Here is a 19,269-nt window from a genome sequence, read left to right as displayed (position 1 = left end):
TTTTTTTTTAAATGCGATAGTAAAAATCGGAAATTATAAAGCACTCAAAAATAGCTGCGACTCATTTTACAGCACTGATGCGCCTAACATTCTCCTGTTGAGCTTAACATTCCCCTGTAAGGCTTAACATCTGAAATACGTTACATTTTCAATGCAAATGCACTTTTGCTGACTCAAGTCGAAATGCACAAACAAAGAATGAACGAAAAGAAGACAACAGTTCAGTGCACTCACGACCAGTTCATTAACTAAATTAAATGAATGAAATTGCAAGCCAGCACATTTTTATTGCAGTCAGTTGCAGTTGTTTTTGGAAATTGAGTGCTTTCGTCTGTGTGGCTCAAAGCTTGGCAACCGTTGCCGCGTTGGTTCGTCATGGCCACATGGCCCATGCCCCGCGCTGATAAGAGCCTATAGCCAGTGAAGCCTTGGTGTTTGGTCCCAACTATATTTGTTTAAAATTTCCTATCTTTGCAATAAACAAGACGAGTATGTACTTTATTAGAGGAACATGGTGTGTTTAAGAGCTCAGCTTTCTTATCATCCGCTGCTGTTATCGAGCAATGCTCCAACTCGAGTGCGAGTGGAAGCAGAAAAGCTCGCTCACGCTTTTACTTCCCATTCAAACCCCCTCCCACACACACCACACACTCTTCCGATTGTGAGCCCCGCCGAGTGAATTTCCTACTGCACGCAGCGCCCGCCCCACAGTTTTTGGGGTTGTGTTGTCCGTTGCCATTTGAGTGTTACAAATATCAAAATTAAGCGCCAAAGTACTCGAGGGGTTGAATTGGTTTGTTTACAACCATTCTGCCTCAGTTGGAAACCGTGCCTCGTGGTAAATACGTGCCAACGGACGGAACAGAACGAACCCCAAAAAACAAAAAGACATCCACCAACACCGCAGGCCACAACACAACCGAAAACCGAAGGAGAACTTGGCCTAAGGAGGCGGCATACTACGCTACGGTTCATTTATTAGCCAATTTCACGCGTAAGTTATATGTTTAAATATATTTTAATTATAGAACATCGATGTAGTGGCCTGGCCGAGTTTTCTCTCTGACATTTACTTTGCCGCCAAATGTTTTTCATTTCAACTTCTGCCTCCGCCTCTCTGAGAAAATAATATAGGTAAAAAATACAATAAAACTATATTTATAGTATAGTACGGAAATGGTAGTTCTGTAGTGTTTCCGAACAGAGCAGGGCGCACACGTCTTAATTAAAAGCAACACACAAATATTTAAGCGCATAAAGCCGCCAAATGACCCGACTTTTTGGCAAGCGACCAAATTAAATCTTACAAATTGTCCAACTACACAACATACATATATACAAATGTACATCACATATGAATTTATATATGCAGGAGAATAAATTTTTAAAATATTAATTTAGCTAATCAGTAAATAAATTCTTGAGTGGAAATTCTACTCAAAAGATCTATGGTTTCATCAATTGTTGACGTGACAGAGTTTGAGTACACTTCAGACGATAAGAACTGTATCTTAACTTGCGAAGGAATATGTTTCGTAACAGCTATTTGTTTTATTTTGTGTGTATTCCGAATCGATTTGGATAGTGTTAACCCCTTGTTAGGGCCACTGTTGCGTGTAACTTTAAACAGACTTTAATGGGCCGCCATCCCATAGCCGGCTGCTTCGGGTCGTGACAATTGACCAATTTTCCCTGGCTGGCACTGCCAAACAGACCAATAAATGGCACACAAAAAGGGGGCGGGTTGGGGAGGGAAGTCAGGAAAACTGCACAAGAGCAAAATCAAAGCCTTTCCACAAGCCCCCACAAGTAGGTTAAGAAATAGAACAAATATGTGGAAAACAAGTTCTTCTCTCCACCCCCTAGGCACACACACGCACATCCTCGCGAGGACAAACAGACACATATGTATGTATGTGCATATATACACATGTATCCAGTTTATTTCAATTGATTTGGGGGCAACGTTACGTATGAGCAACGCCGCAGGCAATGTTTCACGAGAGTAAAGACGAAATTCCTGGCATCTATCAGGGATTCCGAGGGCATCTACCATCTACCTTCCAGACCGCCCTCCCACCGCATGGCATTCCTACACCGAGTATTTTTTTGTATCGATTTGATTGGATTTCATTCCATTTGATGTCCCTGCCGCGCAGGTTTGTTTGTGTTTGGCTGCCTCTTAATACCAGTACGCTCCAATAAAGCTGCCTGATGCCAGTTGCCGTTCTCGTTCCCGTTCCCGTTGCCCTGCCCCATCCTTATCCTTATTCCCTGCCTCATCCCAGTTAATTGGATTTACGTAAATGACCCAACGGAGCAGGGGCCGCAGCTGGTACTCGTAAATGAAATGTGGCCCAGAGTGAATTCAACCAAATCTGGCTCCCGTGCTGGCGTCCCATCCCCATCCCAAGGGAAGGATTTTCTCTTTCTCTCTGATTGTAACTCTGCAGTAAAGTTTTTTTTCATTTCATTTCCCTATTGTGGCATTGAGTTCTGTGTGTGTGAGCTATGGAAAGCCATTTCTCATCCAATTAAATTAATGAAAGTGCACGCAGGGGCATGTGGGACTCTGCACAGATTCTGCTCATAGGAAGGCCGTAGGAAGGCCAGTGTACTTTCCTGTCCTATCCTGTTCCATTCACATCCAATGCCTTTGTCAATTATTCAGCTCGGACCAAGTGCTTAAAGACTCAACCAATTAGGCTAAAATGTTTGTTGCCTCTTAAATCAGAGTAAGGGCCTCGAGAAAAGGACAACTTCAGCCCCCGTCTCGAGTGCCCTCAGGGCTGGGAATCTTCACAATAAGAGTGCTCGCAGCAACGAAAACACATCAAAATCAATCTGTCAACAGGAGTCGACAAAATGCTGACAACAAACGGCAGGCGGACGCCTTCGAGGGCAATCCCAGACGACTGACAAAGCATCCTGACTACGACGTGACTTGTAAAGCCATTTTGCAATGCTTAAGGGCACGGAAAGGCGATGATTATGTTGTGAACGAGGAGCAAGAGCATAAGCACAAGCACAGAGTCGTTGAAACTTGTGAAGTATCTACTATTTAAAACATTTTGAGGGGAGGCGTCTCTGTGGACTGGGCAGATCCCATTGCCATTAGCACACTGTCACCAGCAAGCAGCAGCCAGCCAGCCAGCCAGCCAGCCAGCCGGATCCCATTTTATTACAAGAGGAAAGACAAACAGCAGAATGGCGTCAACATTGTCAGAGTTTCAGCTTGTTGCTGTCATTGTTGCAAGCTTTTCTGTTGCTGCAGGCAGCAGGCAGCAGGCAGCCAAGCGGATGCTGGTGCTGATGATGCTCCTACCCATCATCCTCATCCTGTTCCTCCTCCTCTGATGATGATGATGATAATGATGCTCGCTATTGCACGCTTGCCTGGCTGTGCGCTTTTGTTGGCTTCCTGCCAACAATCTGCACTGGCTGTACCACACGGCGAATGCGCAATGTGTCGGCTGTCGACTGTCGTCTATCCGGATTAGCTGATGCTGAAGTTTATTGTTCCATGCTGCTGCAACAACAGATTCTCTGTCCCTGTCCCTGTCCCTGCCACACGAATGGCGCGAATTATCTCTGCTTGGCAGCAGTTTTTGCCTCTGAATCCCCATTCATCCCTCGCTCAGATTGAATTCGTCCTGTTGCATGGCAAATGGGCAACAGAAAGGCAGCCTCCGGGCGTACTTCCGTTCCCTTGGGCCAGCCACTAAATGCAAATGGGGAATGGAATCCAAATGAAGCAAATTGCCTGTGCCAGCGATGAATTTAAATGAAGTTTGCCCAACGTTGAGCGAAATGAGGAAAATGCAATTTACGGCCGCGGCCACCCAAATGGGTAAATTACTGATGCACTAGTCGCCTCCCTCTCCACCTCATGGAAATGAGATGAAATTAAACGGAGATGAAATGCACATCCATGCCAAATGTGTACATGTGGCCCCCACAGCTAATCATCTGGAATATCATATGAATATTATATTACAAATGATATAAATGATATATGATAAATGGGCAATTTGCATTGAATTGGAACTGCTGCTGCTCAGACACTCGAAGCTCAAACGAGAGGGAGAGAGAGAGAGAGAGAGAGAGAGAGAGAGGGAGAGGGAGACATACCTGTGTGACAGGCAGACACTTGTAAATAATTGGTTTCGGGGTTTATTCACTGTTCAGTACTGTTCGGTGCTGTTCTGTTCTGTTTTATTCTTTAGAACCCATTGTTTTTTTGCTTGCCGTTTGCCACACGTGCATCTCGATGCGATAAAAGCATTTTAATGTCTTTAGAAAGGAACATTAGCTAACACAAAGAACGAATATCAAGTGCTGGACTACTGGGTACCGTACTTAATATATGCAACATCTCGAGATGCTAGCAGCTTGAGCTTCCATTTGTTCCATTTAGCATCCTCTATTATATCTTTTATTATATACTATATTATAGCTACCACCCCTTAGTTAATCCCAAATCCGGTGACACCTGGAGCTTGTGCTGCGATAATCATAGCCAGCGAAACACCCACAAAAGCGGACGTATTGTAAATTCGCACACAGTATAAAGCCGGAGCTGCCCCAGACTTTGGCAGCCATGGAGGTGGCTGGGTGGAGCGGCTAATTCAATTAGAAGCAGCGGCTTTGGAACTTTATTAAGCTGGAAAAACTTTCAATGTCACCTCCGCGTCTCTCCCTCGGGGGTCACACCCATCGCACTTGCATATCCGACATGGGCTTTCAGTTTCAAGTCACGTTCGGTTCGGGCCACTTGTCTAGATCTAGCCAGGCTTTGGCTCAGCTCTGGCTCGGCTCTGGCTCTGGCTCTGGCTCTGGCCGAGGGCCACCACTTCTCCAAGGGGCCGACGGAAATCAATTCCGCTTTTGTGGAATTGTCGGAAAAGCTGGCGACAAACTTTCAAAATTTATGACGAAAACTTGCAATGGTCCCGTCCCCGAGCCCCCTGAACATTTCGTTCGATTGTGATCTGAGCGCATGAAGCGTGGAGCACTTGCTAAGATTTATGGCACATGCAAATGCAAACAATTTGTGATTTATATGACAGCCAGGGCTAATTGCCAGTCACAGAGCCCAGACATTCGTTGCGCCTGGGCCTGTGGCAAAGTGCAAGCAGATTGAACGTTTAATTACGAGTATATTCCCAATATTTTGGTACATTTTGGAGCCCATCAATGCTAAGGAGGTGGGTTCCGTTATGTAAGGAGTGGCTTTCGGGTACAACAGCTTAAGAGGAGGGTATACTGCAGTCGGTACACTTGAATGTTTGCCATGCAACCTCTTACAATGTAAAAAAAAATATGTTCGGCGCTTAGTTAGCATTCAAATTGATTGAGGCTACGCCTACTAGCCAAAGCAGTCCTTAATCCGGTTGGAATTTTCTTTAAATAATTGTCATATGGATAGGTAATTAAGCAATCAATATTGTTAGCCGATTCGACTGCACGGGGCCTTGATCAATATTCCATTTAAAGTGACGAGTAAACGCAAAGGTTAAACCACATAGCAGTATATGGCCATTTCCATGGAGAGGCCAACAAATTCAAAGTCCATATAATTATGTTCCCAGATTATTTTCTACATTTATTGGAAGCTCACCAATTGTCATATCATTTCTTATAATTATGCTTTCCAAAGACGATTCACGTTAAAAGTTGTTCCACAAATTTCTAAAAAAAAAATGTACATTCCATTTTCATTCTGGCTTTACTTTTCATTGGTACGAAAAATTGTTAAAAATATAACGAAAAAAAGTGCAGTTAAAGAAAGAAATGTATTCTCTTTGAATAGTAATTATTAGTAATAATAAATAATAAACGATACCTGATCTAACGTTACCAAAAACAGAGTTGATATTCGACGTTGGTGTACAAAATTGCACAACTCTGGAAATTGGTTAGGACCATCTGCATAACATTTCCTCATATATATATGAAATTTTCAGTGATCATTTTGCAAGTTTTTTCATTTATAAAACGCCTTCCCTGGTTTCTTTTGTTGTAAATCGGCGTTTACTGTCGTTAAGCTACCAAATTCTGTTGTAATAAAAGTCACAAAGATATACCGTTAATCATGATTGGGCCAATTTTCTTTGGGGCGGTGATTTCAAGGCCAACGAACGCGGCTTGGCCGTAGGCCAGGAGTCAGGAGTCATCTTTCTAATAGGATATAATAGCAAAGAAAATCAATTAAGTATTCCAGATTTGAATAGGTTTTAAGTGATAAAGCTAATTAAATTATTTGTCAATTGTTTAGATAAGTTAAATTTCAATAAATTAGAAAAGAATATCGGGAGAAAAGTATATGGAAATAATGGTTTTTGGCATTGTGGAGATTTTGGCGAAAAGCCCATATTTTATAACGCCAGAAATTCTGTTTCCGTTCCAATATTCCTAATATTAAATTTACAAAAGGTAGAAATAATTTTTGTGTAAAATACAAACCAGCAATGCAGGACATTCTCAAGAAAAGTTTTCGTTTAAATGGACTTTTGTTAAGAACATCTGTTCTTATTGTAATAGCAAGCGAAGACTGACTTTTAGAAGGTCCAACCTTTTGATATCCTTGCATATCGCACAGATATCCTGTGGGGTAGTGTACGTACATATAGGGATATATCAAAGACAATATAAGTTGGAAAAGAAGGACCTACAGGCCGCCACAAGGCACATACGAGAGAGCGCTCTCTTGTGGCTTTTCCACAAAAATTTAAAAGAGCCTGTGGACACTTTCAAAATACTCCTACTATTATTCATCTTATTAATATTTTTTTGGTGTACCATTAGGGAAGGGAAATGCATTATTTTCAGCATTAAAAAATTGTCATTCCGCAGTATTCAAGAAATTGCAGCTTAACGGAAGAAATCAAAAGATTTTGATTGCTTTCGACAAGTCAGTGGAGAGTGGCGCGTTTAGCAAAGTGATTTAATCATTTTGATTGTACATTCATTTACAAATTGCCAGCAATCGCGGGGCTTGATCGGCGCCGTGCCCACTTAAACGGCGTTAATGCGATTTTAATTATCCGTATGCAAACAGAACCGCATCGAGGCGACGACGTGGGACAGGGACAGGGACAGTCAGAAGTGCAATCAGAAGTCATTAAACGCACTAGAGTATCACTCGTGCATACGGCAGGCTAGACACACTGGCTGCCGAATGTCTTTTCACACGTTTAAATGGTTTTTTTCCTTCGAATAGCAATCATTCTTAAGGGGTGCCCCACGAATGTCTGAGCTATGTACAATGTTTTTTGCATAGGAAAAACAAACTGTTCCAGCTGTGTGCGAATAATTGGCATGAAACATGTGTGTTTGAATAACTTAAGGTGTCGCAAAACATTTGTAACTGTCAATTAGTCTGTTATCGGCTGGAGGTATGCATAATCATAAAGTCTCAGGCCCAACCCCACTCCTCCCCCCTCCCTCCCCCCTAAGAAACCCGTTTGGCACAGTCGCACAATTTCGGCAGCCAAATTAAACGCTCAATCAGCACTATTTCCCCCTCCTTAAGCGGTGGCAAAGATCATTAACTGCATGACCACGCAGAAACGTGAAGTGCAAAGGGAAATGTCTTGGAAATGCCAAAATATATCTTAAAATAAACGCGATTGGCGATTGGAAGATTTTGGATGCAACTTTTTGATGTTCCGGATCGTTATCAAGCCATATTCTGTGGAACAATACAATGTGAATATCGGTTTATAAATATACGTTCAAAAGCTGCACCTGCAGCCAGAATCATCTGATCCGAGCCCGATGACAATGACCCAACTGGGGACAGTCATCCGGCGGCGAAAGGAAAGAAAGGAGAGTTGGCGAAGGAACAATAAAAAGAGGCACGACCCGGAGCCGAGCTAAATTTAGTGCTCCACATCGGACAGCCATTCGATCGGAACCACAAACAACCGCAAACGAGTTCCACGGTCGGGCCTCTGCTCGGCTCTGACTAATTACTTATAATGCAAACGGAATGAAATGGAACTCTCAAATAATACGAGTATATATGTATGTACCTACGAAAATTTCCATTGATTTTGCATGATAAACAGATTTGGAGACAATTTGCATTTTGCTACCGACACTAATTTTTAAGGTTTGTGCGCACTTGAACAACCTGCAAAATCCGTAAACAAAATACAATATTAATATTCCTTAATATCATTACGCAAATGGGAGGGAGACTGGAAAAAAGTTCGGGGTTTCGCTTGAATTATGAATAATTAAAAGGAGGGAGTGCGCCGCGGAATGAATTAAGTGAATAATATGAATATTTCAATGGGATGGTATTTGCGTGGCAGAGTTCGGGCGATAATTGGCCGTAGAGCGCGCGCCAAATTAAACAAAAAACTAAACCGAGAGCAGGCCACAGAGCCCCCCCCCGCCCACGGGAATGTGAAGAGTGTGGAATACTCAGCATTCATTCCATCCTCCCACACTGCCGCACTCTAGAGGGGCAAAGAGGAGAGAGCGGACACCCAGACCCCTCTACAATCGCTTTGTGTTTCTTTCTTTGTCGCATATTAATTGAGACAGCGGCGTGCGCTCGCTCTGTTTGCGACTGCCGAGAGCGGAAGGTAAACAAACGGTGGAGGAGGAGAGCCACGCTCCGGCCGGACAGCCGACCGCCAATCATTCACACCCCGATCAGACGTAACAGATATGGATTGGCGTATTGTTGTCTGATGAGAGCCAACGATTTATGGAACCTCCATTCATTATCTGGACCTTGTTTAGTATCATCATCAATATCATCTGCTGTAAAGATAATTTGGATCTTTTTGAGATCAGACATACGTACATGTGTTCCATTGAAATCAACATATTCACTGGACCAGTCGGTTCACATATCTTACTGTTGAATTTAGAGTGCTCTTATCCGAAAAAAAACCGCAATAAATCAAGAAAAAAGTTCGATAAACGAGTTCCCAAATCAACTAACAAACCGCAAGCTTACCAAGCAGCGGAGGAACGGAAGTGGCATGGGGGCATGGGGAATGACCCATCTTGGATAGTACAGGAAACAGATGAAAACTCGATTTTTCGCCAAGAAAGCCGGTCACGAATCACGTTTCCTTCGCTCTCTGGCTGCTCGCTCTCCCTCCCCCTCAATGTTTTCAGGCTTGGCCTGCTTTCTGCTTTCTTTGCTCAAAGAGTGGGAGAGAGAGAGATCCATACCGAACCGAACCCCAGGGCCGTGCCGTGCCTCTCCCCGAATGTATGTACGTACGAAAGAGAGCTGAGGCACATCTATCGATCCACGATCGGACCGACTGCGCACTGGCATATCCCATATGAAGCCCAGCAAAGCGTATGCTCGAGCGTTCTGGCCAGGTCTCTCAGTTGCGAACGGCAGCAACAACGGAACGGAACGGTACAGACCAGGCCCGGCCAGACCACACCAGACCAGACGTCGTTCTCGATGTCGATGTCGAGCTCTGTAAGATTGATATTTCCTCTCGCCGCGCCACGATTTGAGTTCGAGTTGTTGTTGCCTGAGTTCACGTACCGCTCGGCTCGGTTCACGCTGCGTGTCGGATCGGATCGCATCGCATCGGATCGGATCGGATAGGGGACTATATAAAGTGCAGGGCAACCCCACTGTTTGGCAGTCACTGCTGGCTCTCAGGCAACTTAGCTGCAAGCAAGGATACACCACCAGTTCGAAGATACCGAAACCGCTTTTGGGAACGCAGATATAGTGCTCGTGCTCCCAGCCAGCTCCCAGTTTATCCTGCCTTAAATTACTTTGTTTAATACGAGTATATTAAATTTCATTCATCGTTTATCCAGCGCGTGTGTCTGTGCATATCGGTGTCTGCTTACTGCTTACTTTACTGTTTAACAAAGCAAAGTAAAATTAAAAATCAAACAGAAACGAAACCAATATAAATAAAGATCCAGCTGCGGAATAAATAAACAAAACCGTCGCAAAAAGCGCGCGCCAGCAAAAAGTTTCAAGAACAGAGCAAAAAGCAGAACAAGGGAAAATTTCGCTATATATTTTCCCATTTCCAAAGAAGAAACGAAAAAAAAAACCAGACAAAATTATCGCTTTTTTGCAATAAACAAAATCATAAAAGCAAAACAAACCCAGACCCAGACCTTGCACCAGACCCCGAACCTGCCTGCTCAACATGGAGGTCCAAAACATGCCAGATCAGTCGCTTATGCCCAACCAGCGCATCATGCTCGATTCCAGATGTGGGGTAAGTGTGGAAACCAGAGGTCCCGAGCATCCCGGTATCGATCCCGATACCCCTCCGCGTGGGTGGGTCTTCCCGTTCCCACAATCTAGTGGCAAAAGGTCTATTAATACTAAGTGCTGCACCCAACAATAGATATGCGGATTCTGCCGGGCCAACGCAAATGGTTAAGTGAGTGTAAACAATACGTACGATGGCATTCCTTCCTGGGGGCCAATACTCTGTGATTCGGCAACAGAACATTTTCGAAATATTTGCTGGATTTTTTGTGCGGGGAAATTATTGTGTTTAACCACCCATCGGTTGATGAGCAGCGATTTATAGTTCTTTGTTGAAGTGTATATCGTGTCTTAGGGGTGAAAATCGATTTATATTATTCTTTGATCTTATATCAAAAGAGGCAATTTAGAACCCAATACCTCTCTATGCACATCTTATCTCATCTTATCAAAACTCGCATGATATGATGTGATGGGGACAAAGTTGTTTGCTGTTTTCCCACTCTATTAAAATTATGAGATTTCGTGTGCAGTCGTTATTTGGCAGAAGAAAACCCTTAGTTTTGGTCTATAATTTATGGGGTCTGTCAGAGGCGTACATGAAAGCAGACTTTGAAATATTTCGGCCATGGAATATTGAAAATGGAAATGCAAGTGAAAAGCGAAAAGCTAACCCCAGCGATGCGGCAGTCGCCGCCACACATGTGCTACAAAATATACACAACAAATTAAAATGCCTTTCATCTAAGAGCCATAAATTATCATGTTAGCTATACGTACAGTCCGTACGGTCGTTTGTTTTCTATTTTTCCACGTCCACGTCCCCATACGAACCGAACCCACAACGGATCTAAACGATTTGTTTTGTCTGCTTCTCACACACTTGCAGCTGAACGACTTGTATCCCATCGCTCGTCTGACACAGAAAATGGAGGACGTGCTTAATGTGTCTGGGAAGGCGTCGTCGAGCACCCCCACTCCCACACCCACCCCATCAGCAGTCGTCGACAAGGACGACTGCCCCTATACCATCGAGCTGGTGCAGCCCGAAGACGCCGAGGCTGTGATCGCCATGCTCAAGACGTTTTTCTTCAAGGTAAGACCGTTGTATTTTCGCTTGTTCCCACAATTAGGGGGGCTACATGTACTCGTACTCGTTGGGGAATTCGGTTTGCATATCATCGAAGCCAATCAAGCTGAACACCTGGTTCACTGATTTGGGATTTGTGAATTTATTTCACCCATTATGTCCGACTCCGAACTCAGCCAAGTACTCGGTTGAGTTGAGAGAACGAACAGAATATAAGTAAAACAAAACCCAATTTGAATAGCGTTTCCAAAGAATTTTAATTAGCACTACCACGTGCCTGTCCGTCCGACCGATCGTCTTAATTCGATTTAATTCAACTCGAAATTCGCACACTAAAAAATCGTTGCATTCATTAAGATACGAGTACCACCAGCACCTGTCCTATCCTTTGGGAATGGGATCGGATTGTCGGATTATTCGGCTGTCGCGGTGCGGACATGATCCATGTCAGGGCTAACTTTCAGCTGGTTTTGCATCACGACTTTGTCGTCACTGAAATCAATATGCCAGAGTTGATCTTGACTTATTCAGGTTCCATTCCACTTCAGTTCGTTCGAAAAGGCCAGCGCCGGCCAATGAGAATGCTACCGCCTACCGCCTACCGCCTCAATTCTAATCAAAACTTTCAACGCCGGCTCCACACCAATACACTCCACTCCTCCCCAATGAATGGCCAAAGCCCATATTTATATAAATAGTTATGCAAATTATTCATTACACGCGCCACTTGCCACCCGACCTGACCCGACCCCGCTTAAAATGATTTTATGCAAATGCAGTTCCGTTCCGTTCCCTATCAACGTACTGTCTCTATAAATTATAAGACATCGAAAGCGTGCACGAATCACTTCAATTGCTGCCCAATTCCATTATCGTGTCACACAATAATGGCGGTAATTTGTTCAGCCGTTTAATGTCTCCTTAAAGATCGCTAAATGTATGATTGTTGGGGTCCCTAAATAGGACACACATCAGTTTGTGTTTACTTGCCTTTGTTCCAAACTTACATATCTCCATACCTTCTCATCTCAGGACGAGCCGCTGAATACTTTTCTTGATCTCGGGGAGTGTAAGGAGCTGGAGAAGTACTCCCTGAAGCCCTTGACCGATAACTGCTCCTACAAGGCAGTTAACAAAAGTGGCGATATTATTGGGATATTCTTGAACGGCTTGATGCGACGCCCGGTACGTAGAAGTCTATGTCTAGGGAGAGTCTATGCTAATGAGATATTTCATATTTTCCATGCAGTCTCCCGACGAAGTCCCTGAAAAGGCAGCCGATTCTTGCGATCATCCCAAATTCAAGAAGATCCTCTCCCTCATGGACTATGTTGAGGAGAAATTCAATATATTCGACTACTATCCCAACGAGGAGCTGATCCTGGATGGCAAAATTCTCTCTGTGGACACCAATTACCGCGGCCTGGGCATTGCCGGCCGTCTCACGGAGCGGGCGTACGAGTATATGCGGGAGAATGGGATTAATGTTTACCATGTGCTCTGCTCGAGCCACTACTCGGCCCGGGTAATGGAGAAGTTGGGCTTCCACGAGGTGTTCAGCATGCAGTTCTCCGAGTACCAGCCGAATGGAAAGGTTGTCTTCAAGCCAGCCCATCCGCATGTCGGAATGCGTATTATGGCCAAGGAGCTGGATCTGGATGACAAGCAGGCGACAAAGACCAAGCTGTAGATGAAACCAGCAGCTGGTCCGGACTGGTTCTGGTTCTGGTGCTGGTACTGGTCCTCCCTCGTCGATGGCGTTCGATTTTGTACTATGTGATTCTTTAGTTTGTAGTTCGGTGGCGGGTTCCAGGTAGTTCCATCTCAAATGTCTCTACTTTCAATTCAAAATAGCATAAACAAACAGTACAAGTTACGTATTTATCTAATTTAATTCGTCTGTCGATAAACTTAAGTGTTTTTTGTGTTTAGAATGAACTCAAAATAAAAGATTGACTTTTAGCTGAATAGATAACATGGCCATAGAGCGGAATGGGATCGGATCCACTCCCTCAGCTTAGCTTAGCCCCTGGTCCTGCGGCCGTTCAGAGCCTTGGAGCGCCTAGCCTGACTACGCTTGGCCTGGGTACGCTTGGCCTGGGCCCGCTTGGCCCTCAGGTTCTTGTTGCGCACTGAGGCACTCCGGGTGGTCGCAGTGCTGGAGGTGCTGCTGCCGACCCGGATCCTCCTGACAGCCGTGTACTTCAAATTGGAGACTACTACATTCTTGGCGTTTCCACTGTTGCTGGTGCTCGAACTTGGCGAACTAGACGAGGAGTTGGTCTGGGATTTTGATTCATCCAGGCAGCAAAGAACCACCAGGATCATAATGCAGTTCAGCGAGATTAGCTTCATGTTGAGATTGGAAAGAGACACAAGTCTTGTCGATGCTTGACTTCGATATGTCTCCAAAAGCCCAGCGATAGCGCTTAAGTAGGCGCCTAGATTGTTTGCACAGTTTGCAAATCCATACGAAGGCCGATGAAGTTGTTTAATATTCGCCAAAATAATTAAACAAGAGCAGAACCGGCATTGCCTTGAACTAAAATCAAACAACTAGTGTGTCTAACTACTCTGCCAAGTAATTTAGCTAAACTACATATACAAAGGACAGCTGATTTCTGCACCTTTGCTGACGTGATTCATTGTAAGGATTTCGGGCCAGGCGATCCAATGAGTGTCTTCATAAGAAATGGGGTGAATTATACAAATATATTAACCAAAATGCTCGGAGAGCTTACTTCACGGAAGTGAAAACAAGGAAAGCACCAACGATGCCGAAGGCGATCAGAAGGAAGGCTACAGGTGGAATTTACCTGAGTCTGAGGCAGGTAAGCTTAGCATTGTAAGAGTTCAAGGACCGAGCTTTGTAATTTAAATTAATTATATTCTTTTTTGAGTTAAACCGCGGAAAATAATAATGTTTGTAAATGTTCGTTGAAGCCATGACATCAATCTGTGCAATGTGTTGGGAGTGGTTAATTAAATCATTGCCCCAACTACACGAGCCAAAAAATGTACAGGGTACCGCCGAAGATCCTCTTGTGGTTGAAGGTTTGCAGCATACATACATATATCATAATCTCTGACACTTTTGGTGCAAGGGCTTTGCCCAGGTACTCCAATCTGTTACTGTCCATCTTGTCCACTTTTAAAGGATCTGTTGATCCGTCGAAATGTCGTTCCAGCATGAATTAAAAGCTGTCCTTATCTGGCGATTTTAAATATATTATGATACAATATCAATATATCAAATGAAATTAAACTAATTTTGAAAAACCGCTGACAGTTGAAAGGTGTTGCAAAATGCGATAATATCAGCGCTTGAAATTGGCTAACATGGCCCTGTTAAACAATCTTTGGACTGTAAAAAAACTCTGACAAACTACTAGATTTCATTTTTAACGTTATATAGAAATCCAATAAAAGCAAGTGTTAAAATTAAGCCAATCAAGTAGAAAATAGATTCATCAATCGTATAGAATTATGTGGGCATGGCTAAATCTTCCATATAGCTGATATTAGACGGAAGATCAAAATTGAGGGTATCGTCGTATTTGTTGAATCGGTAATGGCCCGGTTGACAACATTTAAATCCTTGTCGCTCGCATTCAAAAAAGTTAGATTTGGCGCGCACCACTCGTAACCAGTCGATAGTATCGATAGCCGAACTTGAATCGGGTAAGGACCTCTTTTACCCGATTGACAACAATGAGTCCCATTCCATACACAAACATGTTGCTAATTCCATGCACACATACCCTGGGGAAAATGGATGTTATAGAATTGGGGAAATGTGTTTCATCCCATGCTCTAATTAATGCAGAAACAAGTCAGTATCTATTTTAAACGATATTTTGCAATTAGTGGTCTTCTTACAGAGAAAAAGAATCGCTACAGGGATCAGGTTTTATATACAAACACCTAATCGAATGCATGAATAGACCAAAAAAATGCAATCTAAGACAAGGTCTTTACTAATTACATTTGAAAGCAGCTTGGAAAACAGTATCTTTATATAATATTCACGAAATAGGGTATACAAACGCCCATACCCTGGTTGACAACAAAGAGTCTGCAAATACCAGCAACATTGACGTCACAACCTGCGACTATTGAACATTTTTGTTGAAATCGTGTTTTTGTCAAAACAAAAAACATGCAGGTACTTAAAAATAATTAATCTTGATCAAAATTGTTTCAACAATCATATAAAATTATCTGGGCAAAAATAAGAGATCTATATAGCTGAGAATATTCGACGGAAGAAAGATTAACCAAGAGTTAGTCGTCATAACCGGTTCAGAACAATGAGTCCCATTCCATGCACACATACCCTGGGGGAAATGGATGTTATAGAATTGTGAATATGTTTGTCATCCCAGGCATAAACAATTTATTTTCAATATATTTTAATATAATTCAATATTTTTTAATACAATTTTCATTATTTCAACGATATTTTAAAGCTTATTGTCTTCTTGCAGAGACCAAGAATAGGTACCAGGATCGAGATATATATACAAAACACTCATCATATACATGAAGATGTCTAAGAAATGTCAATTTGAGAAAAGGTTTTATTAGTTACGTTTTATCTTCATATCAATATTTATACTTTCATATAAAATTAACAAAATAGGGTATATACGGCTTACACGCAATATAGCGACTCTTTTTTGTTGAACTTTTTCGATTAAACCTTTTTTTACAATAAATACAATAAAAGCAAGGATTAAAAACTAACCAATCTTGCAGAAAATTGATTCATCAATGGAATAAAACTATGTGGGCATTGCTGAGAAATTTAATTAGTCAGCATTATTCAATGGAATATCAAAATTGAGCAATATGAACGAATTTCCTTTTTCGTTTGTTTTGATTGACCTATTTCGCTACTTGTTTTTTGTTTGACTTATTTCGCTAAAACCTCTTTTTACGCAAAATTCAATAAAAGCAAGTATTTAAAATAAGCCAGTCAAGTTGAGAATAGTTTAATTAATCGGATATAGTTATGTGGGCATGGCTAAATGTTCTATATAGCTAGTAATATTCAACGGAAAATCAAAAACCAGGAATATGAATAATAGAACTTGAATTCGTCAGTATATTTACGGTATATTTTGAAAATGAGGCGGTATGTTTCGGTATAATTCTGAGGGTCGGACCGTATATTTTATCGATAAGTCCGCGGTCACACTAACAGCAAAAAAATAATAAATAAAAGAATTAGAAAATTAACCCTGCTTTTTGGACGAAGTGCCTAAAGATTCGGGTTGAGTACCCTTGAGCAGCGAAAACACTGTTTTCCACTAGCCCGTTTGCACATTCCGCCGACCCGCACACAATCTTGCACCTGCCATAGCCCATTCTAGCAACCTCCCCGATATCGCTAATGCCCTGTTTCAGCAGCAGATCGGATAGATCAAACTGGTTTATAGCAATTCTGGCATTATTCGCACTCATTTTGTCGATACAAACAATGTATGGGCCTTTATGCCCCTCATAATACTTGTTAACGATGATTTTGCGGTTACTTCCGTTTTTCGTACTCACGGAAGCCACACAAACCGCGTCAGTCTTCTCTCTCTCTTTCGTCGTAGAAATGTTTGATGTCATGCTTGTTGTCGTGTTCGTGGACATGTTTGTCGACACGTTCGTCGACAAGTTTGGTTTCTTGCACAGCAGTTTAGAAGCCAAAAGCTGCGGAGCCTTTTTTGCCGCCATCTTTACTCCTACCCGCATGGCGGATTTAGCTTCTCCTTCCCTTTTTTTCAGCGTTTCCATGCGAATTTTAACTCCCGTCGCCTTCTCCGTGGCCATCCTTGTCTTTCCTATGCTTGCCATGCTTCTCAGGGTCCAGACGGAGTTCCAAGAGCCGTTTTAAGAGTTATTCCGGAACGCCATGCAGTAAATTCCAGGTTTTTCGACTAAATTGATGAAGCTTTGGGAATTTCTTCGCGCCGTCTTCGTAGGCGTGTGAGGCACCCCCAGAAGCTTCGGAAAATGTATTTTTGATTAAAACTATCAGCGAACGTCTTGAAATATGTTAATTTTTTCCTTCCGCAAACAATTTTAGGTACGCGCCATACCAGTGATTTTGCTTACTTTTATTATTCACTTTTATTTTCATACGTGCAATGGTAAACAGACACTCAGAAAACCGAAACTACGTCACAAATTTAAAAATATGCCGAAAATATACTGAGGTATTATTTGTATTCAAGCTGAATCAAATTGCTTTCGGTTGAATACTAGCTAGCAACGACTATCAGCACTGAACACATATTTTTAACCGATAATCTAATCAATTTTATATAAAAGTGGCTAATTTTAAGTACCATCTTTATTGGCATTGTTTATAAAATAGGGTTTCAATAAAAAATGTCAACAATTTCCACTAAGTTTATTTCTTTACATGGTAACTACCCATTTGCTATATATTAAAATCATTTTTATAAAGGGGAATATGTGTACTTTTCAAAATTGTTGGCCCGTTCTTTTCCATATAAGCCCCATGGAAGCGCCAGTGTGAAAAACCCCCGTTATGCATATTTTTACATTCCTTTTTTTTATATTTTTGAAAACATTGAGATTTTGATGGCAAGTGATCAAGATTTCGATGATTTCCCGCATTAATAATCGATGTGGCTCTAAATTGCATTTTTACACGACTTCTACATTGGGGCATTGGCCAAGAGGGTGAGTGCATAACCTTAATATACTGGAAAATACTATGGAAAGTATTTTTATATTTTGCAAGGTGTGTGAGCCAGACATTGTGGCAAGAAAATTAGTGTACTAAGTGACTTGGCGATAAAATATACGGTCTGAAATATGCCACATATACCCACTTAAGACCCCTCTATTTAAACAGTCATTGTAGATACCTCCTATTCCTTCTTTTACTCACAAAAAAAAACCCACTATATCCACGATTTTCACTATTTTCGGTGCAATATTAAAATACCCCTTTGGCATACAATGGGCTAATCGTTCTGTGATTTGATATTATTAGCTTGCTAGGACTTTATAGCTGAACATGAAGTTTATCCGATTGATAGATTATTTTTCTAAAATAGTAGCCAACTTTTGCTAGTCATTCTTATTGGATTTGTTTAGAATTTTCACGAGTTTTCAAAGTAAAAATTTTGAAAAATATACCGCTAAAAATTATTGTGTAAAAAAAGCACTACCTTTAAAAAAACTGCATACAAAATACCAGATTAAATTGTTAAACAAATTCTAAGTCCCCAATCTATCAAAAAAAGTTTCCTTGCCAGGTAAAAAAGAGGTAAATATTATTATTATAAGTATTATTTTCCGCGGTCTAACTCGAGTTGTTATCCAGTTTAAATAAAGGGGCTTAAGTGGGCTAAGTTCGTTTTTTCATCGGTATGGCACGCTGAAAGGGCGCCATTCTTAAGAAGCGTCCCTCCATTTTTTTTAAACTCCTAAATAATTACTGCTCGACGTCATAATGCAGCGCCACAGGGAATTATATAAACAGCAATCACTTCACTTTCAGCCCACGCAATTTCAATGAGCAGAACCGGGATCTCCAGAATGCGGCGCGTGCAAAACAGCGCGAGGATCGTTTTCAAAGCAACCGCATTATTAGTGTTAGTCCAACTCCCGTCAAGCGTGCGGCACCTATACCGCCCTCAGAGGAGGCGCAGCCACGCCTTACCTATGTCGCACCTCCTAAGGAGAATCGAAAACCAGAGCTGCCTCAGCAGCAGAGGAACCCCACCCGGGACCTTTACATAAAGCGCTTCGTGGATTGGAAGGCTGCCAGGAAGGAACAAACAAAGAACGAGCAAATTGCTCGTCGTGGTCAAAAGATGTTCACATATAAAACCGAAACCCCCAGAAAGAGCAGGAGAACGCTCCGGCATTTGTGCCGCCAAAAAGGCACTCCTTATATGTTTTGGCAAAAAAAACTCAGTGTACG

General features: G+C 42.2%; 2 protein-coding genes across 3 annotated transcripts; one reads left to right on the top strand and one right to left on the bottom strand.

Annotated features, from left to right (window-relative positions):
• Positions 1-742: 742 nt before the first annotated feature.
• Positions 743-13,283, top strand: LOC108160778 (dopamine N-acetyltransferase). 2 transcript variants are annotated; one of them, XM_017294981.2, is made up of 4 exons: positions 743-994; positions 11,115-11,321; positions 12,348-12,500; positions 12,565-13,283. In XM_017294981.2, the coding sequence occupies exons 2-4, from the start codon at positions 11,154-11,156 to the stop codon at positions 13,003-13,005; spliced, it is 762 nt and encodes a 253-aa protein (XP_017150470.1). In that variant the 5' UTR covers positions 743-994; positions 11,115-11,153; the 3' UTR covers positions 13,006-13,283. The 2 variants fall into 2 exon arrangements, with proteins under 2 accessions (XP_017150470.1, XP_017150469.1); XM_017294980.2 differs by lacking the exon at positions 743-994 and adding an exon at positions 9,379-10,229.
• On the bottom strand, positions 13,114-13,693 carry LOC108157999. The gene has a single exon (XM_017290142.2). The coding sequence runs from the start codon at positions 13,668-13,670 to the stop codon at positions 13,338-13,340; it is 333 nt and encodes a 110-aa protein (XP_017145631.1). The 5' UTR covers positions 13,671-13,693; the 3' UTR covers positions 13,114-13,337.
• Positions 13,694-19,269: the final 5,576 nt, after the last annotated feature.

The sequence above is a fragment of the Drosophila miranda genome, chromosome 3, assembly GCF_003369915.1.
Source record: "Drosophila miranda strain MSH22 chromosome 3, D.miranda_PacBio2.1, whole genome shotgun sequence".
NCBI lineage: Eukaryota > Metazoa > Arthropoda > Insecta > Diptera > Drosophilidae > Drosophila > Drosophila miranda.
The sequence above is the reverse complement of the archived record's forward strand: the minus strand, read 5'-3'. Positions and strand labels throughout refer to the sequence as shown.

Excerpts from the sequence above, each read along its gene's own strand:
- LOC108160778 (XM_017294980.2), top strand. The coding sequence starts at position 10,158 with ATGGAGGTCCAAAACATGCCAGATCAGTCGCTTATGCCCAACCAGCGC. Across the intron at positions 10,230-11,114 it reads TGCTCGATTCCAGATGTGGG|CTGAACGACTTGTATCCCAT; the intron begins GTAAGTGTGGAA and ends ACACACTTGCAG. Across the intron at positions 12,501-12,564 it reads ACGGCTTGATGCGACGCCCG|TCTCCCGACGAAGTCCCTGA; the intron begins GTACGTAGAAGT and ends TTTTCCATGCAG.
- LOC108157999 (XM_017290142.2), bottom strand. The coding sequence starts at position 13,670 with ATGAAGCTAATCTCGCTGAACTGCATTATGATCCTGGTGGTTCTTTGC.